Below are 23,910 nucleotides of genomic sequence, written 5' to 3' on the forward strand. Positions count from 1 at the left end.
TGAACGTGTCATCCTCCTGCTTTAGCCTCCTGAGTCTGGGATTACAGGCCTGTGCCACCATGCCAACTAGAGTCAGTCCTTAATATAGTGGTTGTAAGGGCTTTAGCAAACATGTCATAACCAGGTGTGCTGGCAGAGGCCTGTAATTCCAGCTACTGAAGAGACTGAGATAGGAAGGTTGCAAGTTCTAAGCCAGTCTGGACAACTTAATGAGAACCTGTCTACAAATAAAAATTTGAAAAAAAAAAAAAAAGGACTGGAGATTTACCTCAGTTGATAGCACACTAGATTCAATCCCCACTTCCACAAATGAACAACAGAAAAGTTCCTGTCATGCTCTTCAGTGACATCCCATCACACTTGGAATGAAATCTAGTCTCTACTTCTCCTGCCAGACCCTTTATGGCCTGGCTTTTTTTCATATCCCATTTTTTATACTCTGCCTTACTCTCTGGTGTCTCCAGCACATGCCTCTCTTCATGGGTGTTTCTCTGCCCCCAAACTTCCCATGCATCTTTGCGTAGCTCACTCCCATTGTGCAGGTATTTTCTCAAATATAAGCTTCTCTTCAGAGAAGTCTTCCTTATAAGGTAGACTTAAGTGCTGAGCGTGGTGACATGGTGCTGTAATCCCGGCCTCTCAGGAGACTGAGGAGGAGGAGCCAGCTTGGACATTTTAGCAAGACTTTGACTTAAAATAAAAAAGGCCTTGGGCTATATCTCAGTGGTAGAGTGTCCCTGGGTTCAATCTCCAATACTGCAAAAAAATAAAATAAAAATTAACAAAGAAAATAGACTGACCGCTCTCTTTCCTTGCACCACTGTTTTTACCCTCACCCTGCTTTGTTTTACTTTGTAGCTCTTAGCACTACCTGACATCATAATGTGTATTTGTATGTTTGCTACATTTAACATGCAAGTTCCACAAAGGGACTGTGTCCATATGGTTCACTGCCATTTTTCCAGTACTGACAATAGTCTCTGGCTCCTACTAGATTCTTAATAAATAAGTATTTTTGACGTTTGAGTAAAAAAAGAAATGTGTTTCATGAATTTTTCTTAATCTCCATAAGTAAATGTTACCTCCTTTAAAATCTCCCATTGATTTTGGAACCTCTGATGGTGTATTAAGCTCTCCAGAGAAACAGAACCAACAGGCTATGTGAGTGTGTATTTATTTATGTATGATAATGTGGGTTCATGTGGTCATGGAGGTTGGCAGGTCCAACACCTTCAGTGTGGCTTATGGGCTAGTCTCAGGAGAGCCAGTAGTACAGTTTTAGCCCGCAGGTCACCAATTTCTTTTTTTTTTTTTTTTTTTAAAGAGAGAGTGAGAGAGGGGAGAGAGAGAGAGAGAGAGAGAGAGAGAGAGAGAGAGAGAGAGAGAGAGAGAGAATTTTTAATGTTTTATTTTTTAGTTCTCGGCGGTCACAACATCTTTGTTGGTATGTGGTGCTAAGGATCGAACCCGGGCCGCACGCATGCCAGGCGAGCGCGCTACCGCTTGAGCCACATCCCCAGCCCAGGTCACCAATTTCAATGTTAAATCTTTTCTAAAAACACCTGCCAACTTGACCCCAAACTAACCCATCACAGATGGTATCGACCTTATTCTTCAAGTCTGGACTCAATCTTAAATTCCTTACACGGGAGTATTCAGGAAAAATTATTTGTTCTCTTTCTTTTCCAGAAATGAGCTGTAGAACCTTGATCCTTTCTGAGTTTACTTCTCAGTTCTGGCGCTTTCTTTTTACTCTCAGTTGTGGTATCGCTTCCTTCACATGCACTGGTCTCTTCTGCGCATACCTAAAAGAAGAGGGAGGAAGTTGTTGTCCTTCAGGGTCAACTAAGCCCGCCTATTTAACTGAGACCAGGTTCCGAAGTCTAGGATTAAAATTGCCTGTAGTAGAGGTAGGCTGCTGACCACATGTGCTAGAAAAGGTTTTGCAGATGGTGCAGCCTGTTTGCCCATACTGATACTGGAATCCTTTAAACCACTCCTCATTTTCATACTCCTAGACTAATAGCTTTCAAACAATTTTGAAATACAACTTGTATAATTTAGTATACCTGAGTGAGATTATATAAAATATTCATGTTATGCACAGTGACCAAAGAAGTGTCATATTTATTTTTGTTTTTTCAAAACCATCTAAACAATTTAAAATTAACTAATAAATCACAATTTAGTTTTGCTTTTTAGGATTGTTTTGTAAAATGACATGTTTCAGAATTAACCAAAGTATATTTCTGTTTCAGGTTAGTTTACCCACGTAAGTCAAGAGCAAACCACAGTGCATCTCCCTTAGTCTAGGATGCACATTTGCTCTTCTGCAGTGCTGTTTAGTCTGCCATTGCCATAACTGAAGAGTAGTTTTCCTCTTAGACATAGAGTATGTTTATATTAAGAGATAATGTTGCTTCAGTTTCAATCTCAGTGAATTTTTTAATGGATGTACTTTTTAGCCTTAATGCATTTTTTTTAAAGAGAGAGGGAGGGAGAGAGAGAGAGAGGGAATTTTTTCAGTATTTATTTTTTAGTATTTGGCGGACACAACATCTTTGTATGTGGTACTGAGGATTGAACCCGGGCCGCATGCATGCCAGGCGAGCGAGCTACCGCTTGAGCCACATCCCCAGCCTAATGCCTGATTCTTATAAAATGTTTTAAGTTAACCATAGTAAAAGTTACATTATGTGTTAATTTGTATACCAAGTGTGCAAGAGGCCATTAACTTCTGGGTGCCTTTGGTTTTGGTGGAAGGAATCCTTATGACAAGACACACCAAACAGTCAATTATGGCAACCAGCAGAGTCAGTGGAGGAAACCTGGAACCTGCAGGTAGGGTTCCTCTGAAGTCTGTTGTTACAGGTTTCACATTGAGGTTGTGATGTTGCAGTGTGATTTCTTTCATATGTTCACTTCAATTTGGTAGAACTAAGGGAATAGAGGAACCCTGCAAGAACGTTACTAGAGGATTGGATGTTTTCTCTTCCTTTTTGTTTGTTTTTTGTTAAAATCATGTTTCTGCAGGTTAGGAACAGCAGTGATAACTTTATAACTCTTATTACAAAGTTTGATATGTTCAGGCGTATTTCTTTGAAACAGTATTCTTCTTTTTAAATCCTAGATCATTATTAATAAAAAGGAATTCAAGAACTAAAAAGTAGCCAATATTTACAAATAAAGAGATACTGTAACAGTACTTAAGAGAGTACTCTGGAAGCCAACCTTGTATTTGGCAAGGACTTCTTAGATATGACATCAAAAGCACAAGCAATAAAAGAAAATAGAAGATAAATTTTGTTTCATTACAATTTTAAATTTTGTGCACCAAGGGACACTCGAGTAAAAAGAATGAGAAAAAAATATTTTCAAATTATATATCTGATTAGAGTCTAGTGTTCAGAATAGGCAAAGAACTCCTACAACTTAACCTTAGAAAGACAACCAAAATAAAAAGTAGGTAAAGGCTGGGTGCAGTTGTGCATGCTTGTAATCCCAGCAACTCAGGAGGCTGAGGCAGGAGTAGTGTAAATTTAAGGCCAGCTTCAGCAATTTAGTAAGTCCCTGACTCAAAATAAAAATTAAAAAGAGCTGGGGAATATAGCTCAGTGGTAAAGTGCCCCTGGGCTCAGTCCTCAGTATCAAGGGAAAAAAAATATTATGATAAAGTGATTTTTATTCTTTTTTTTTTTTTTTTCAAATAGAAGTGAAACTCCTTTTGTCACCATTTTGGGTTTCTTTTGGCCAGAAAAGATAATTTTTTTCACATTTTATTTTTTTAAATCAGGGTTCATTTTATAATTTATGGTGTGTCATTTAATAGAAACCATTTTTTTTCTTTCATGGTGGTACATAAAATAAATTTCTTATCAATGTTTTATGAAAAAAGTTACAATTTAAGGTAACCTTTAAAAAAGCAACAATATCCACAAACATTCCAAAAAAATACTGTGAGAGGACTAACCTTACCAGATTATAAACTTAATTCTAAGATTTACTTGTTAAAAGTTTGCTTTTAGTTATGAATAGGTAGATCAGTGGGACAGAATAGGAAGTCAAGGTTGTAGAAGAATTTAGGTGGACACCAGCCTGAACTGGGCACTGGGGGCCACCATCATGGGACATGGAGGAGCTCAAAGGCAGTGCTAGGCCTCCTGGTGCTGCTGACCCCAGCCATGGTAACTGCGGTGCGGGGCCAGCAGAGGCTTCAGGGCAGACTGACAAGAGGCAAGATCTCAAAGAGAGGCCATTCCCCTTTGGAGAAACATTATTTTGACTGAACAACTTGAAGTAGGAAGACGATGTTATTGTTAAAGGGATCTCAGAAAATGTGACTTGAAATGAAGTGACCTGTGGATGGAACAGCAACACAGGGAAGGGGTGGTCTGGTAAATAGTTTAGTGAGTCCAACTGTTTTTTTTTTGGGGGGGGTGGTCATTGCCCTGTTAAACTTGATCAAATAAAGAACAGTGGATTGTATATTTTAAATTGCCAATGTAAAAATCCCATGTCTGGACACTTTTCCAATGGCTACCTAACCTTGCTGTACGTAGTTAGAGACACTAGTTCTAGGACCTGGTCCTTTTCTCTTTCTGGCTAGCATCTGGAATTGCCCAACAATTCTTTTTATTTCATAGAGAGAGGAAAAAATCCCTGTCTCAGTTACTTCTGTGGGCAAATGTTCTTCTGAAGAGTTTCTGTCCTCTCTGAGTGGTCCTGGTAGAAGCCCTGTTAAGGTTGGTGTCCAGAGCTTAGGATTATTACTGAAAAGCACTTTTTTTGTGTGTCATGCAGTTTGTGTAAATTGTCATATACAATACTTTTGTGTGAGTGGGGAGGGGCTGGGGATTGAACCCAGGGCCTTGCACCTACTAGGCATGTGCTTTGCCACTGAGCCCCATCCCAGCCCTCTTATATAAAGTACTTTAAGATGCAGAGTACAAGCCGAGGGAGAATGTGGCATGAAGGAATATCCCCTGAATATTCAGGATGTTGATTCCGATTGATGACTTTGCCTTGAAAAGTACTTCTGACCCTGGGGGAAGGAGGAAGGTTGAACAGTAATGTCTACTCTAGCAGAAGGTTGATTCACATCAGTGAATCCACTAGAACACCTACCTTGGAGGAGTGGGCGGAGGGTAGAGGGGACCTGATTGTGGAACTAGAGAACTGGGCCTTGGTGGACCTATGACTAGAGCAGGGGCTTCTGCAGTGGTGAGGAAGGCGCTGTGTTGTGAGTGGAGGAGCATCTGTCCTTCTGTGACAAATGCCAGAAATAGGTAGTAGCCAATAGGAGCACCTCAGTTTCTTTGGCTCATGAGTTCCTATGTGAGGGTTTCTTTTTTCAATCTCTGAAAGAAAGCAGGGATGTAAGATAGACCTAAATAAAAAGATAACTATTATATTTATTAACTTTATATGTTGTGTACATATTATATTTGGTCAACTACAAATTTATTTGTAGTTGACCAAATATAATATGTACACAACACATTTGTACTAATAAAAATTGTTGTCAACCTCTATTACATTGTTAAAAATTCTTACATTTTTTTTTTTTTTTTAAATGAGATCTGACTGCATTGCCCAGGCTGAACTCAAAACTCCTGGGCTCAAGTGATCCTCCCAGTCAGCCTCTTGAGTAGCTGGGACTATATTACATTCCACCCAGTTTCATTTAATTTTTTTTTTTTTTTTTTTTTTTTTGTGAGGGGATTGAACCCAGGGGCACTTAATCACTGAACTGCATCTTTTTTTCCCCCCAGTTGTGGATGGATATAATAATTTTATCTTATATATTTATTTTTATGTGGTTCTGAGAATCAAACCCAGGGCCTGGCACATGCTCTACCACTGAGCTACTGAACTGTATCCTTTTTATATTTTATTCCGAGACAGGATCTCCCTGAGTTGCTTAGGGCCCCACTAAATTGCTGAGCTTGGCTTTGGATGCGCCATCCTCCTACCTCAGCCTCCCGAGCTGCTGGGATTTACAGGCAGGCTCCACTGTGCTTGGCTAATTTTAAATTCTTGATGGTAACCCAATAAAAATTACACAGAGAGAGAGAGTGTGTGTGTGTGTGTGTGTGTGTGTGTGTATATGTGTGTGTGTGTATGTGTACATATATATATATATATATACACACACACACACATGTATATATGCACACATAATTATACCTGGTATTCCTTAGGTATAATTTTTTATTTTCCTCTTTTAATATTTTAACATTATGCTAAAATCCATAATGTATTTTTAGCATTGTATTTCTCTTGATGTAGAATTAACAGTAGAATGCAGAAATCTTAAATGTTCACTTTCTGAAGTTTGATAAATGCAAATACTTGTATGAACATGTATCTTTTGGGGACACAATTCAACCCAAAAGCTGTAGAACCCTTTAGATAGTAAAACATTAGCATCACTCATAAGAGTTTCCCCAGGCCCCTTCCCAGTTACTCTCAATCTCCACACGCATAAGCCACTACTTGTGTTTCTTTCTACCATGGATTGCCTTTGCCTATTCTGTACCTAACATAAATTTTCTCAAATGAACCTTCGTGCAGGACTGTGAGGTCATGGCATTGTTTGTGTAAGTGGGAAGCTGGGAGAGCACAGGGGTAATGTGCAGGAAGTATTTCTGGATAACAGGCCATAGCATCAGCTGCCTGTGCCGAGGGGAACTGGAACAGAAGCATAAGTGAGATTTGTCACCTTTAAAGCTTTTGAATCTTGATTTGAAATTTCAGATTTTAATTTAATACTAGTAACTATTAACTTCAGCCAAATAAAAGGGAAAGTAGACAGTCAAGATAAAAGAATGTGGAAGATGGATTTTAAAACAGGCTGCAAACTGTTCTCGTAAGTTAGGATGTTCTCAGACTTGAGTGTTGAATTTAGCTCATCTTTCCTGGAGTCTGGTGTCCTTTAGGATGCTTGCTGTTTGATATTCCAGGTAGCCCCTTAGCCACTGCCAACAGCGCCTTAACTTTTGACCCCAATGCCTGTTTTTACTCAGAGGTTAAAAAAAACAGCCTTACATCAAACAGCTTCACTGGTCTCCTGGTGTTTCCTTCCTAAGCCACATGTGGAGTTACTGCCTTAGACGATAGAGCTGTTCAGTTCCTATTACCTGCTTTGCAGAATAGAAGGAAAACACCCCTTTCTGTTAAAAGCAGTTCAGAAATGTTTTGAATGCCACACTTTTGGTAATAATAGAATTACTTTTAAATACCAATTATATATGCTTTATGTTTAAATCATCTGTTCGTTTCAATATATATTAATACAGTAGAAGTTTGTGCTGTTTATGTTTAGGCAGTTGTAAATTGCAACTATATTCAATCATTTCATGTGTGTTCTGTGATCATGTGATCTGTTTTCTAATAACTAAAAATACTTTGAAAGGGAAATGTGTTTTTCTGGTATTCCTTAGGTATAATTTCTTTTTTTCTTCTTTTAATATTTTAACTGATGGGGCCTTTTCTGTTGTTCAGGATGGTCTCTAACTGGTGGGCTCAAGCAGATTTTAATTGAATATAATCCTCTTGCCTCACTCCCCACCCCCAAGAAGATAGGACTGGTGCATGCATTCAAGCCCACCTCTTAGACACAATTTTATTAAGGAACCTAGAGAAAGCATTTCCCTCCTGACTTGTTGCAATTTGATCTTTCCACATGGTATTAAAAAAAATATTTTAGGGTGGAGGGTGTAGCTTGGTGGTAGAGTGTTTGCTCAGCCTACGTGAGCCCCTGGATTCAGTCCCCGGCACCCAAAAAAAACCAAAAACAAACATTTTTAAAAAAAATAATATCAATGCAATTAGTTTGAAATTTCAAATTGATATATGTGAATAGTTTATCAACACCTTCCCCAAATAGTATTTGGATGCTAATTCATAAGGAATTTACAGATTGTAGGGATCCACAGATTGTTAAGAAACACTTGGGTTTTTTTTTTTAAATACTTTATTTTTAGTTATAGATGGGCACAGTACCTTCATTTTATTTATTTATTTTTATGTGTAGCCGAGGATCAAACCTAGTGCCTCACACATGTGAGGCAAGCACTCCATCACTGAGCTACAACCCCATCCCTGGGTTTGTGTTTTACTTTGACTTGGGTTTATGTTTTTACTTTGATTAAAACAAATCAGGAGGGCTGGGGTTGTGGTTCAGTGGAAGAGTGCTCACACCTCATGTGTGAGGCACTGGGTTCGATTCTCAGCACCATATATAAGTAAAAAAGCTCCATCAACATCTGAAAATATATTTTTAAAAAATCTGGAAATGTTTTTCATTGCAAATTGATTTTCCCCCCCTTTTTTGTGGTACTGGGGAATTGAACCCAGGGGCCCTCTACTACTGAGCTACATCCCCAGACCTTTTTATTTTTCATTTTGAGTCAGGATCTTGCTAAGTTGCTGAGGCTAAACTTGGATTTGTGATCCTCCTACCTCAGGATCCCAAGTTGCTGGGATTATAGGCATGTACCACACTGTGCCTAGCAGAAAATTGATTTTTGAAAATAAAATAATATTTTGTTCAGTGAAGATATTAGTAATGAAACTGTGGTGTTTTCTCTTCTAGACTTGTCTCTGTGGGAAGCTTGTCCTCCGTCCATTGCGACCATGCCGAAGATACTCAACTTCCAGCAGTTCTGGGTATGCAGTGCCTCCTTGAAAACTAGCTTTTTACTGTATGCAACTGAGTGGTGTATATATGTGTTTTCTTTGAATATAGGAATCACTACTTAAAACCTTTTATTAAGGAATGAAGTCTTTCCCCTTACCCATGGTTTCAGTTAACTGTGGTCAATTGAGATAACATCTCACATGATTACAACAAGAAGGTTGAGCTCAGTAGAATCATACTCGGAGAGAAAGAGACCATATTCACATAACCTCCTTTATAGTATATTGTTAGAATTCTTCTATTTTTTTTAATTAGTTATTATTATTCTCTTAACTGTGCCTAGTTGATAAGTTAAGCTTTATCATGGATATATATGTTTAGAAAAAATAGCGTATGTAAATTCATTACTGTTTGCAACTTCAGGTATCTTCTGCTGGTTTTGAAATGTGTTTCCCCTGAATAAAGGAGACTACTGTACGTACACTGAAACTTGGCTATAGTATTTTTGGAATGCCTTCTGGAGCATTATTTATTGTAGGTGAAACTTTGCTAATGCTGTTCCTTTTGGATAGTGGTAGTTGGAAGGCATTGAGGCAGACCTCCCACACCACCCCGCCCTCCCAGGGTGGTCTTCCATGCTATAGCAGTAGGTTCCCATCCTGAAAGCAGCATGTTATAACATAAGAAAAGTTTGTTAATTCTGTTTGATATTTTTTCATCTTATGTTTGTAAAGGGTTTACTTTATTGTATTTATACAAGTGCTTAATCAAGGAACAGGAGCTTTAAACATTATTAATAGTTCTTTTTAGGGGAGCCAAAGGAAATAATGTGAACATCTTGGGTTTTAAGTGTTAAAGACAGATCGCTTCATTCCTTCTGTCCTAGATATTATTGTTTTTTGTTACCAATAAATAAATGTTATTCTATTGCAAACATGTTATAAATAAATCAGGAAGCTGGGTATGGTGGCACATGCCTGTAATTCCAGCAACTGGGAAGGCTGAGGCAAGACAATCAAGTTTGAGACTAGTCTCAGGTATGTAGCGAAACTCTGTTTCAAAGTAAAAATAAAAAGGATTGGGGATGTAGTTCAGTGGTAAAACATCCTTAGGTTCTATCCCCAGGATTTAAAAAAAAAAAAAAAAAATCAGGTAAAGGTGATGTTTGGCTGTGATGGTGAATGGGGGTAGAGAAGCAGAGATCAGAGGTCTTTGAGACTCCTTCCTTGAGGCAAGTAGATGCAAGAGAGCTAGGAAATAATACGTGTATGTGCTTCCATTCCTTCCACCCAGGTTGACTGCAGGCAGGATCGTTGGAGCGGGTCTGCTGTTTGTTGGTGGTGGTATTGGAGGTACCATCTTATATGCCAAGTGGGACTCCCACTTCCGAGAAAGTGTAGAGAAAACCATTCCTTACTCAGACAGACTCTTTGAGATGGTTCTTGGTTCTGCACCTTATAATGTTCCATTGCCAAAGAAGCCGGTAAGAGTTTTAAACATTATTTCATTGTATCCTATGGAATAGTTTTATAAAGCAAGCTGTTTTCATCTTGAAAATAGTACACATGTCTAATTCAGTGCAGCTTGCCAGGTGCATGCTAGTTCTCTTCAGACTGAGCTGGTAGTAATCTGCACAGGTGAATTCTAGTCTTTGGGAGTTTCACAGATACTCTGAATGTGTGCCACAAGGATGATCACTATGCATTCTACATGGGTGACTGGAGGAGGTGTGCATAGCAGAGGTAACTGGGTACAGTGTGGTTGAGGGCAGCCTGTATCCGAGCAACTCTCAGGCTCTTACTTGGAATACTAAAAATATAGTGGACATTGGCCATGATACCGAACCCCCTGGTGTGGGCAGCAGGGGCTCTTCTCAGACTCTAAAACAGAGTCACAGAATTTTCAGCTATACGCTGGTTGGTTGACAGGAATATTTTCCATGTTCTATAGAGTTCCATTCCCCCAACCCCACCATGCTTAATATTTTGGCAGGGGGTAGGGGGTAAATTAAACTCAGGGGCACTCACCCACTGAGCCACATCCCCAGCCCTATTTTGTATTTTATTTAGAGACAGGGTCTCATTGAGTTGCTTAGTACCTCCCTTTTGCTGAGGCTGGCTTTGAACTTTCTATCCTCCTGCCTTAGCCTCCAGAGCTGCTGGGATTATATGTGTGCACCATCACACCTGGTGAGGCTTAACTTTTTAAAAAAATCATCTTAAATATTTCTTCACTGAAACACAGTTTCTTCTTTAAACACACACACACACACACACACACACACACACACACACACACACGAGCATGGATTTGTGGCTTTGGTACTAGGCATTTTTTTATGCTGTGAGGCTGGATGTGGCTTATCAGTTCTTCCTTAGGAACTGTGTGGTCTTCTTTTCTCCAGAATCTCACATGGTCTTGACAAAGCCTGTAACACAGAAAATATTTGGAAATATAGATATTCTCAGATTTCCTCCCCACTCCCACCCCAACTCCACTTTTTCAAGTATTCCTTGCTAGTCTTTTGCATCATTTATTCTTTTTTTTTTTTTTTTAAAGAGAGAGTGAGAGAGGAGAGAGAGAGAGAGAGAGAGAGAGAATTTTTAATATTTATTTTTCAGTTCTCGGCGGACACAACATCTTTGTTGGTATGTGGTGCTGAGGATCGAACCCAGGCCGCACGCATGCCAGGCGAGCGCACTACCGCTTGAGCCACATCCCCAGCCCACATCATTTATTCTTTCATTGGAACTTTAAAATATCTGTGGCAGAGGGAGACAGTTGCACAGCTGCAAATAGCAGAATCCTGTGGATTTGATCTAAAATCCTGGGTCTATTTTAAGCTATAGCACCCCAGAGAAATGACTGGGAGCAGTTCTGGGGACACACAATTCTGGGGTCAGACTGAACAGTGGATAGCAGTGGGATCTGTTTGCTCAGCAGGACTTCAGGTGTCCTTCTTTGAAGATGAATGCCCTCTCTCTAGATGACTGTGGGATCCTGCCATTCTGCTTAGGTATCTCACAGAGTATTGCCACTTGGATAGCTGAGCATGGCTACACTGCACCACCTCAAAAATCACATTTCTCATGGTTTGCTTTTTTTTTGGTGATCTTGAGGATTAGCTTCAGGCCTTGAGCATCACTGCGCTCCACTCCCAGTCCTCTGATTGGCTTTTTGAATTGAGGGTAGTCCCAGGCTGTCAGGTTGCTGGTGTAGAATTCTCTTCATCATTATCCTTGTTCTCCTAGTCTCCTATCTTGTTTATATTCCTTTTCTTTTGTCACCACTGTCCTCACCCTATTCTGGCCTTTGTCATTTTATATCCAATTATCTTCTGAGCTAGACCTGTTTCTCTCTCCACAGTCTTTCCCATCTTCCTCCCAGTCTCCACTCCTAGATTCTCCTCCTGAAACAATCTAGGCCGTTCTCATGTCAGTGCCAGAGAGCCTTGTAAAATCAGCATTATCACATTCATGATGCCACTTATTAGGAGTGTTCACACATTTTCTATTCTTTAACCACAGACTGAAAGATAGAGTGCCCTTAGAGGCCGTTGCAGCCGTTGGGGCCCTTTGTTGCAGGGTCAGTGGTCTTTGTTTGTGCGTGGGCTGCCATGTGGTACCTTGGCAGTCTAGGTCTGAATGGTTCTCGTGTAAACCCTCAGCTTTATTCCAGTTGGCCTTACAAAAAGGCCTTGTATTTTCCACACCTCCGTGTTAGTAAAGTGGCAGTTAGTTCCAGGTCCTGTTCTAAGAGCCCTGGTTACAGCAGAGAAGCAAACAGAAGTCCCTTGAATTTGCGCCCTTTCCTGAGGGCGTCTTCTACCCAGGGGCTTCACTTCTTTGCCTCTGCCCTTCACTACATGGGCCTATGTGCATCTGCTCTTCAGCTGAATTTTCATGGTATTAGTGTTTTTATTTTTAAAACATTTATTCTACTATTGTGCATTCTTACCAACTTGTTGCTTTCAAAAACTATGCATTTCATATGCATTTTCATGTTAACCCTTATAGTAATAGCATGATTATTTACTAAAACAGAATCTTTGGGAGACGTGGAATAGGACTTATCTAAATGAATACATGTTATGTTCTTTGGTGAAACTTTTTTTTTTTTAATATCTATCTATTTATTTATTTATTTTTATGTAGTGCTGAGGTTGGAACCCAGGGCCTCACACCTGTGAGGCAAATGCTCAACCACTGAGCTACAGCCCCAGCCCCTTTGGTGGAACTTAATATTCAAAAATGTCATTTCTCATATCTATTTCATTCAAATTTTTCTTAAATATGAATATATTTGAGAGAAGTCCTTTTATCATGTACACACACATATAATCACTATCACAGCTCTAGTAAGAATTCTAATGGATTTTCCTAATTGGTAAGGAAGTAGATGAGATGATTTTAGTTTGATCCCCAGTACTGCCAAAAATAAATAAATAAGAAAGAAATTTTGTTAAAGTTCATATGGACAAAGTAATGATGTTTAAGACTAGCCAGGAACATTCTGAAAAAGTGTTGGGGTAGGGAGGGTCAGAGGACACTTTTCCAAATGTTGATTTTGTTATAGTGCTGCTTGAATGAAACAGGATTTGGCATAGGACTAGAAATGAGGAGTCAGACACAGTGGCACCCATCTCTAATCAGCTGCTCAGGAGGCTGAGGCCAGAGGATTGCAAGTTTGAGGTCAGCCTGAGCCACTTAGAAAGACCTTGTCTCAAAATATAAAATAAAGGGCTGGGGCTGTAGCTCAGGGGTAGCACCTGCTTTGCACATGTGAGGTACTGGGTTTAATCCTCCACACCACCTAGAAATAAATAAATAAAGATGTTGTATCCATCTACAACTAAAAAAAATATTTTAAAAAATAGAAATAAAAAATAAAAATGTTGGGATGTAGGTCAGTGGTAGAGCACCCCTGGGTTCTATACTAGTGCGGGGGGGTGGGGTGTGGGGAAAAGAGTAACAGCTGGACTGTGGTATAGAAGCAATGCATGAGGCCTGGGGTTGGATCCCCAGCATCACAAGGTAGTCAGTCAGTCAGTCAGTCAGTCAAACAAGCCCTCAGCAGTGGCTGCTCTTCAGGTATGCGGACAAGGACGTTCATTGCTGTGATGTTTTAGAGCTAAAACAAAACAGGAAATAATTGAATGTCTGTAAGTAAACTAGTTGGCTAAATTGGGGATACCCTTACTTGAAGATAGTATGCAACCAAACGATTCTTGACTTGGAAGAGAATGTTCGTGATAAATTGTTGAGTGGGAAAAAAAATCAGATTACGTGTTAATTTTTATAATATAACCATATTTTAGTTTAAGGGAAGAATTGTATGTAGTTACATATTATACACACACATAATTTTGCTTTGTTACTTGGCAAATATGGCATTTGCTTAATATGGTTTTCATAGAGTTGTTGATGCATTTAGAAAGCTAAATTTAAAATTTGACAAAGTCATAAAAATTAAAACATTTAAACCTACAGTTGCCTAAATTCAGAATTTTAACTACTATCTGTGATTATGAAATGCATACTTTTGGCCCAGAGTCTGTTGCTGAATTTCTGAAACTTTAACCCAGTGCCCTTTGAGACTTTTTTTTAAAAACATTATTTTCTTTCTTTCTTTTTTTTTTTATTTTATTTATTGATTTTTATGTGGTGCTGAGGATTGAACCCAGAGCCTTGCATGTGCTAGGCGAGTGCTCTACCACTGAGCCACAACCTCAGCCCCAATAACATTATTTTCTTATAATAAAAATAATACCTAACAAAAAGCTGAAAAATACAGAAAATCTGCAAGAAATATGATTACCTGTTATTTTACTCTGTAGTGCATATAGTGTTGTGTCTGCTACTCTTTATTTTTCTAAACATAAAGTTTTATGAACAGTTTTTTACTTATTTAAACATAATGTTTTTCAAAATTTAGCATTATATCATAACTTGTTTTCAATCTTGCCATTTATTCTCACAAACTATTTTTGAATGGTGACAAAATGTTTAATTTTCTTACATTTTAACTGGCACAGGTTGCATTCAGTAGCACATCATTTAAAAAATGTTATTATAAAATACAGTTAACATTTATATTAAAAAATCATTATCATTTCCATTTTTAAAAACCTATAGTGGGAGCTGGGCATGGTGGCACAGGCCTGTAATCCCAGCAGCATAGGAGGCTGAGGCAGGAGTATTGCGAGTTCAAAGCCAGCCTCAGCAAAAACTAGTTACTAAGCAACTCAGTGAGACCCTGTCTCTAAATAAAATACAAAATAGGGCTGGGGATGTGGGCTGGGGATGTGGGTGGTTGAGTGTCCCTGAGTTCAATCTCTGGTACAAAAAAAAAAAAACCCTCTCATGGAACTTCTGTATCTAATCAAGATGGATCAAAGGGACCTGATTTAACTTTGCTGCTTGAAAAATCTATAAAACTGGACAAAATACAAATAAACTAATTATAACATGTAAAGCACTTTATTTTGGTGGGGGTACATCTACAGCCGTTTTATAAGCTTTATTTAGAGACAGGGTCTTGCTAAGTTGTTTGGGGCCTTGCTAAATTGCTGAGGCTGGCTTTGAACTCGTGATCCTCCTGCCTTAGCCTCCTGAGCTGCTGGGATCACAGGCATGACCACTGCACCCGGCATAAAGCACTTTTGTGTTTTGTGTAAAACAAATTTTCAGACTCTGTCCACCAATAGAATAGTTGTGCTAGAGGGGAATTGGAGGTGATCCCTAGGACCGCCTGCTCTTGGTGCTTGCGGGGGTTTTTCCAGACTGTAGCATAGGAGGATAATCCCAAGCAAAACCTGGGAGTCTACAGGGTGGAGCAGGTAGAGCTGTGTCTAGGGAGGTCAGGGTGACTGCAGCTTAGAGGGTGGAACACTAGAGAGAACTGCCAGAAAAGAGGCCCATGGAGAGACGCCATCTCTGGCGAGGGAAGGAATTGCCATAGGACTCTCCAGGTCCTGATGTCTTCACTGTGAGGTCAGCTAGACTGGTTTTGGAGGTTCCAGTCCATGACCAGTTGGGTGTGTTGCTTCTGAGCCTGAGGTGAAGGAGTGTGTGATGGCAGAGTGGCTCACCTCATGGCAGAGACGTGGGGGAGGGAAGGGGACCAGCTGGCGAGGCACGGAACAACCACTCGTGCATGTTGACATTAGTTTGCCTGTTACAGTGAGTGCGTGTTTCCTGATTTCAAAAGTAACTTTTTTCTTTGCAGTGTTGGGGCAAAAATAACATTTTAATAAAAAGAAAATGATTGTATTTCTAGTTGAGAAAATGGACATATTTCTAGTGGTATATTTCAGAACCCTTTCTGTTCAGCAGTCATCTTAGGGATTCACAAGACCCACTGCCAAGTCCTGGGAAAAAGTAGGGACAGCATAGGTGGTCAGCGTAAGCATTCCTCACTCAGCAGTGTTCTCCAGCAAGTCACCTACAGTCCTCTTGATGAATAGTGCCTTACATTGAAGGTGGGCAGTAACTGGGAGAGAGGAGAGCAGGTCTTGCTTGCGAATTAGTCATGTAACTTAGTGTGTAGTCACAGGAATCCTGGAGAACAAAGAAACAGCTGGCTTTCATTTTGACTCCATGCCTCTAACCAGTCATCTACTTCTGAGCTTTGTGCAGAAGACACCGTGATGTGATTCGGGAAGGAGTGGAAATACCTTGGTGTCGTGCTTGTGAAAACAGTGGCATGTGGAAGGGAGGCCAAGTGGACCCTTCAGCTGTCTGAAAAGAAGCCTTTGGTGCTGCTGAAATGTGGGCAAGGGATATGGCTTCTCTCAGTTTGGTTAACAAAACATAAGTTGCAAATGTTGATAACTTTATTTTAAAAGCCTGAAAGATTTGACTTTAAATATTACTCTATGCTACCATTTTTAACAACAGGATTACATCTTAAATGTTTAATGTTTTCATTTCCAAGATTCAATCCGGTCCACTAAAAATCTCTAGTGTGTCAGAGGTAATGAAAGAATCCAAACAGCCTTCGTCACAGCTCCAAAAGCAGAAGGGAGATACTCCAGCCTCGACAACAGGTACACGTGTTAGAACCATTCCTCTGAGACCATAGGCCATGGGTCATTTCAGTGCATTTAGACCCAGAGTCAGCGGGAGGGCCCTGCCTATAAGGGCTCAGGGACCCAGCTCACATCCTGAAAAGGAGGAGTCTCACCTGAACCATTGCTTATCTTAGGGGTTGCGTGGAGCACAGAATTGGGTGTTACTGTGAATAGTTATTGAGCACTAATTGTCTTGTCTACAGTGATTTTATTTTTGCTTTTCCCTCTTCCCTCTGTTTTTCTCTCCCCCATTTGCATTTTAAGATTTATTCTCTTTTTCCCACCTTTTCCCCCCCTGCTTCTTCATAAGTTTAAATCCTGTCTTCTTTCTTAATGATGTGTTTGTTTTTGTTTTTGATATAGGGTATTGAACCTAGGGGCAGTCAACCATTGAGCCATGTCCCAGCCCTTTTTATTTTTTATTTTGAACAAGGACTCACTAAATTGCTTAGGACCTTGCTAAGTTGCTGAGGCTGGCTTTGAACTTGGAATCCTCCTGCTTCAGCCTCCCAAGCCACTGGGATTAAAGGCAGGTGCCAGTGCGCCTGGAGTGAAAGTGTTTGTATAATCCCTGCAGTACCGCTTGCTTTTGGGGTTTACCAGTAATCCTGTCCTAATTTATAGTACCTGGCTGATAGCTCTGTTCAGTACACTCCTCAACTCCTTGTTTCTGTTTGGTTAGTCCTGTCCATGACTAATCAGCCGACTCCATTCACAAGTATTCACTGAGAATCTGTTGCATGTCAGACGTTCTTCTAGGTAGTAGGGACATAGCAGTGAACAAAACAGCTCAGAATCTCTGCTGATACTCTTGGTGGGGTGAGGGAGGGAGATCATGTGAAATGAAACAGGCAGAATATATAGGGTGTCAGGATGCTGGGAGAGAGTGTTGCCATTTTAAATGGAATGGGTGAGGAAACCTGACCTGGGAGATGTCCATGAGCAGAGGTTAGAAGGAGAGAAGGGAGGCTGGTGGGGAAACACATCCCAGGAGTAGGCTCCTTAGTGCCAGGAGCTGCTGAAGCTGGGTGGAGTGGGAGGGAGAGCAGCAGGCCCGTGTGGCAGCCTGGGGCCATCCCACACAGTTTGCTTCACATGCCAAGTGGGGTGGGGGTGCTGGAGGGTGCCCAGCCGGGGAGTGACACCTGACTTGGAACAGGGGCTTACTGTTGTTGGAGCAGATGAGGGGCCCAAAGCAGAAGCATGGGGACCAGGTAATGTCTCTCAAGTGGAGCCTTCAGGTTTCTAAAAAACAATTTGTGTCGTATTTTATTGCTTTTTCTCATTTCATTTCTAGAATGATATTTTTCTCTTTGTTTATAAATTTGCAGGCCCTTGATTTCTTAGCCTTCCTTTTTAAAAATATCATTTCTGATGTGATTTTTTTTTTCTTGGACTAATTTCTTTTCTTTCCAAACCTACTGTCAATTGTGACATTTTCTTCTTTGTTTTAAAACTGTCATCTTGTTCCTGCTCATACCTCCTCTTTTATCTCTGCCACTCTTCAGAGCAATTTAAAATAGCTTTTGGTTCATTGCTCTCCTGTGCCTTTTCATTGCAGGCTTTCTTTTCATGTGCTACTCTTCTCCACAGTACATAGGTCTCCTGCACACTTACTGTGTATTCAGGGCTTACATTGTTACTAGAAGTCTTGTGTCAGATTGAGGAGGGTAAAAATGCAGATAGATGCCTACAAGACTTCTGTCTTTCGTGTTTTCCCATCCTTTCTCAATTGTGTGTGTTATGCATGCAGTGGACTGTGCCCTGTTTGTGTGTTACTCACACACAAACATGTAGATGCATTTGTGTTTTTAAGAAGCCAGATGTGAAGTGGGCAGTAATGGTAGGAGATTTCTTTTTCTTTTTCTTTTTTTTTTTTTTGGTGGTGCTGGGGATTGAACAGAGCAGTGGGCATGCAAGGCAAGCACTTTACCAACTGAGCTATATCCCCAGTCCGTGGTAGTGGATTTCTATAATACCTTGAATAATATATATTTATAGCACCTACAGAGGCAGCTCAAATTATTTCTGCAGCAGGTGACACACTTTCCGTCCCAGCCCCTGCGGTTCAGCATGAGGAATCTGTAAAAACTGATCGCCCTGAAATTGGTGGAGGAAAACCCACACCTGTAATCTCAGGTAGTTTAATTATTTACATTTCTTGTATCGTAGATGGTATGCTCATCTGAACCACTTAATGCCTAGGCAGCACATAGACACTATGTAAAACATACATTTATATTGCTTTTAAGTTTGCTGACTTGCTTAGGACATTTTCAGAGTTTGTAAGTCTGAATAAATCTTTGAAAATAAAGAAGTCAGCGGTGGAGTCTTGTTTCTTCATCTTGGAATTGCTGAGATGATGACATGGTTTTGGAATTCTTAGCCACAGAATGCCCCGGGCTGATCTAAGTGGTTATGCCCTGTTAGCTCTTGTGTGTAATTCTGTCTGAAACTTAACCTCCTCTTATTTACTTCTGCTGCAAGAGGAAGCACCCTCATCCCCTGTAAGGGAGCGGCCACCTGAAGAAGTCGCAGCTCGCCTGGCGCAGCAGGAAAAGCACGAGCAAGTTGAGATTGCGTGTATGTAGAGCGGCAGCCTCGGACCTCGGGTCACCTGCCTGCTGCCGCACACCAGCAGCACAGGCTCGTCGTCACTCACAGTGTGGTGCTGTTTGTCTCCTTAGTGTCATTGCTCTCCACCACCATCTCTTCACCACTTGTGTTCTTCATCTAAACTGCTTCTACCCAGGCAATAAGGGCTGTGGGCTATTGACAAACACTCCAAATAATACATGCGCTTTCTCCATTTGTTTTATGATTGTTAGTGCTGAAGATCCTTTTTTCCCCTCCACTGAGTTCGAGCATTAAACCCAGGGGCACTTCACCACTGAGATGCATCTCCAGCCCTTTTTATTTATTTTGAGTTAGGTCTCACTAAGTTGCCCAGGCTGTCTTAGAACTTGGGATCCCCCTGCTTCAGTCTCCTGGGCAGCAGGGATTACAGGCCTGTGCCTCCATATCCAATCGTGAGGATTCTCTATACTCTTTGTATTCTTTATACTCTGGGGAATACAAGTTGCTTGTTCATGTTTTAGCATGTTAAACTTGTAAATTTATTTGTCACCCAGTCTCTGGACTCTCACTGTTAACCCTGTTCTTCCTGTGTGTGGGGAGGAGGATACTGAGAATTGAACTCAGGGGTGCTCTATCCCTGAGCTACATTCCCAGCTGTTTTTCACAGGAGGATAAGTTATTTTAATAGACTGTCATAACCACAAGGGTAAATATCAGCTTACCATTGATCTTTTTTTAACATTTTTGTTAGTGCATCATAGTGGGGTTCATTTTGACATCATAGATGCATGGAATTTAATTTGCTCCACTTAAGTCCCTAGTACTACTACTTTTTTTTTTTTTAAGTTGTAGATGGACACAGTACATGTTTATTTTTATGTGGTGTTGAGGATAGTAGAACCCTGTGCCTCACATGTGTGAGGCAAGTGCTCTGCCCCTGAGCCCCAGCCCCAGTCCTAGCACTATCTCCTCTCTCATTTCCGTCCCCCTGCTCCCCTTTCTCTGTTCTCCTGGTCTTCCTTCTACTTCCTTACTCCTTCTACTTATTGTTGTTTTGGGGTTTTTTTACTTGGTGCTTTACAGAGACACATAAAGGTGGAATTCCCTGTGGCACATTCACACAGACGTGCACAGAGCATGACCTCCTCAGTTTCCTTCTGCCCCACTTACCTTCCCTCTATTGCTTGGGATCTGCCTCACTGCCTGTTTTCCCCTTATTTTGCTCTAGCTTCCGCATATGAGAGAAAATGAATTCAACTGTTGACTTTGAGTCTGGCTTATTTCACTCAGCATGATGTTCTTCAGTTTCATCCACTTACCAGCAAATGCCGTGATTCCATTCTTTGAGATTGAGTAAAATTCCTTTGTGTATATATACCACATTTTCTTTATCATCTGTTCATGGGCACCTGGGTTGGTTTCTTTTGCTGTTGTTAATTGCACTGCTAAAAACATCCATGTGACTGTCACTAGAGTATCCAGGTATTTATCCAGAAGAACTAAAATCAGGATAGCTTGGTCATATGGTGGTTCCATTCCTGTTTCTTTTGAGGAATCTCCATACTGCTTTCCAAAGTGGTTGTCCTACCAGTAATGTATAAGTGACTTTTTCTACACATCCTTGCTGGCATTTATAATTATTTGTATTCTTTTTTTTTTTTTTTTAAAGAGAGAGAGAGAATTTTTAATATTTATTTATTTTTTTAGTTATCGGTGGACACAACATCTTTGTTTCTATGTGGTGCTGAGGATCGAACCCGGGCCGCACGCATGCCAGGCGAGCGCACTACCGCTTGAGCCACATCCCCAGCCCCTATTTGTATTTTTGATGATTGCCATTCTAACTGGAGTGAGATTTGATTTGCATTTCCCTGATTGCTAGAGATGTTGAACAGTTCTTTTTTGTTTGTTAGACATTTGTATTTCTTCTTTTAAGAAATGTCTTTTTAATTATTTTGTCCATTTCTTTATTGCCTTTTTTTGGTGTTAAGTTTTTTGAGTTCTTTTTATATTCTGAATGTTAATCAGTCCCCTGTTGGAGGAGTAGCTGGCAAAGATTTTTTCCCATTCTATAGGTTTTCTTTCATGCTTTTGTTTCCTTTGCTGTGCAGAAGCTTTTTAATCTGATGCTGTCCCACTGATTGATTCTTGGTTTCATTTCTTGATCTTTGGGGGTCTTGGTAAAGAAGTTGGTACCAGTGCCAGTATATTGGACTGTTGGCCATATGTTTTCTTCTGGTAGTTGCAAAGTTTCTGGTCTAAATCCACTATAGTGTTTGATCCACTTTGATTTGATTTCTGTGCTGGATGAGAAGTAGGAATGTAGTTTTGTGCTTCTACATATGATATCTGATTTCTCTAGCACATTTGTTTAAAAGTCTATCTTTTCTCCAATATATGTGTTTGATCCTTTGTCAAGGTTCACATGGCTTAAAGTTGTGGGTTGTGTCTGTCTCTTTATTCCATTGATCTTCCTGTCTGTATTGGTGCCAGTACCATGCTGTGTTTTTTACTGTAGCTGTGTCGTGTACTTTGAAATCAGGTATTGTGATGCCTTCAGTGTTGCTCTTCTTGCTTGTATTCCTTTGGCTGTTCTGAGTCTTCTATTCTTCCAAATGAGTTTTAGGTTTTTTGTTTTGTTTTCTATTTCTGTGAAGAACATTTGGTATTTTAATGGGGGGATTCCACTGAATCTGATTACTCTTTTACAGGTGGTATAGCCACTCTGACAATATGAATTCTGCTTATCCAAGAACATGAGAGGTCTTTCAATCTTTTAAGATCTTCTTTAGTTTCTTTCTTGAATGTTCTCTCTTCATTGTTCCTTAAATTTTGAGAGATTTTGGTAAATTGCCAAGGATAACTTCAAACTTGTGATCCTCCTGCCTTAGCCTCCCGAGTCCCTGGGATTGATTGCAAGTGTGTGCCTCTGCAGACATGTTAGTCCTCATGTCTGTCACTGGTGAGATATGGGGCATTGTGCACATTTCTGGTTTTCAGCTCACAAACATGTGCCTTTTTAAGTTTTAATTTTATGTTATTTTTCAAGAGTTTTTAGAAAGTTTTTAGAATTGAGATGGCAGCTGTTGTGATTTCTTTGTTTCTCCAGAGAGTGTCCCTGTTATTTGCCTTCTGCCTGTTTCCCTACTCTTAGGTTAGTTCTTCGTGGCTCTGGGGAGCCCCCATGTTAGGAAAGGGAAGAGTGAGCATGGGTAGAGGGCATCACTTTGGCTCAAATTTGAAGTTTAGTTTTTGTTTCTTTTGCATTCTTTTGAGATCTTGGCCATGTTACAGATAGTTAAGGATGTTAAATAAATTACTTTTCAATAAGTGAAATATTTCAGTATGTTTTTCCCCACTTCGTTGAATATTTTTAAATTTGTTTCTTCACTGTTCAGTTTTCTCCCTTTATCACATGGGCATCTTGAATTAAGTTATAAATTTGAGATTCGATGTCTTCTGCCTTATCTTCTCCTTTATTATTTTATTTTTTCGTTCAGCTTCTCCTGCCTTTCATTTTCTGAGCAAAGTGGGAATGTCAGGTTTTGACCCTCGGTCTCCTCCCCGACCTTACTCTTGGGGGTGTGTGATTCTCACCATGGAGCAGAGAGTGGTGAACAGGTGGTGGAGGTCGTGGTGACATGTGCCTCTGTGAGGTAGCGGCCTGCTGCTGTGCCTGGACATCCACCCTGGAGGCCAGCGTGCCCCTTGCCCCTACTTGCTCCCCCTGCTCCCTGCCTGCCCCATTGCAGCCCCCTCCTTTCACCTGTGTTACAGACGTGCCCTGTGCTCCGCAGACTTGCCCCTCATCTCCAGCTCGGCTGCTCGTGCACATGCTCACCATTTGTCTTTATATCATCTGCCCGGTGTTTCTGTAGTTTTGGGTCATCTCTGAAAGCAGTTATTATTAAATTGGTATTCTCATGGCCTTCTTTCTTTAAATAGCTGTTTCCAATTTAGTATAAAATCATCCCTTTACTTTTGGAGTATAAGTCTTGAAGTTTCTTTGGAGGTATTTTGAGGCAGCATATACAGATGTGATCTTATGTAGGTGGCAACCCCTCCAGTATTGATGTCTGCTCTTTCTTGTGCCCTTTTGCCTAAAATCACTTTCCATTGCAAGCTCCCTTTCCTTTTTTTGTTGTTTTTTTATGCTTTTTTTAATGTTTTTTATGTTTTTTGCGCACACACACACATTTTTCCCCCATTTATTTCATCTTGAATCTTGGTAATACACGATTTTTTTCTCTTGGGTTTTCCTTCTTGCTAAGGGATTGAAAATAGGCACCTCTTTTTCTCAGTCAGTCTGTACAATTGTTATTTAAAATGAGGAAAGCTGGTGGTGATGTTTATAGCCTTTATAAATGTATTCTTTCCTTGTTTTTTCCATTTGAAATGTGTTAGCCTTGTTTAAGCAATTGTTTCCTTTAAAATCCCTAGTTTTTATTTGAAAAATCTCACATGTTCATAAAAGTAGAAATAAGGTAATAAATCTGATAGATCCATCATCCAGATTACATTATTATCGACATTTTACTGTACTTTTTTATTGGTACTGGGGATTGAACTCCGGGGTGCTACTCCTCTAAGCTACATCCCAACCCTTGTCATTTTTTTATTT

General features: G+C 40.2%; 1 protein-coding gene across 9 annotated transcripts in view; it reads left to right on the forward strand.

The window, feature by feature from the left end:
* Positions 1-23,910, forward strand: part of Immt (inner membrane mitochondrial protein) — a 43,420-nt gene that overhangs the window by 2,380 nt on the left and 17,130 nt on the right. For 2 of the 9 annotated variants that reach the window (XM_005338440.4, XM_021735336.3), the window contains exons 2-6: positions 8,597-8,670; positions 9,935-10,124; positions 16,577-16,688; positions 18,714-18,851; positions 19,200-19,295. In XM_005338440.4, coding sequence (XP_005338497.1) covers positions 8,597-8,670; positions 9,935-10,124; positions 16,577-16,688; positions 18,714-18,851; positions 19,200-19,295 — 610 coding nt within the window. Of the gene's footprint in view, positions 1-8,596; positions 8,671-9,934; positions 10,125-16,576; positions 16,689-18,713; positions 18,852-19,199; positions 19,304-23,910 lie in introns of those variants that run through there. The other 7 variants (XM_013364315.3, XM_078027931.1, XM_005338441.4 and 4 more) reach the window with 5 other exon arrangements.

This window comes from Ictidomys tridecemlineatus, chromosome 12 (genome assembly GCF_052094955.1).
Source record: "Ictidomys tridecemlineatus isolate mIctTri1 chromosome 12, mIctTri1.hap1, whole genome shotgun sequence".
NCBI lineage: Eukaryota > Metazoa > Chordata > Mammalia > Rodentia > Sciuridae > Ictidomys > Ictidomys tridecemlineatus.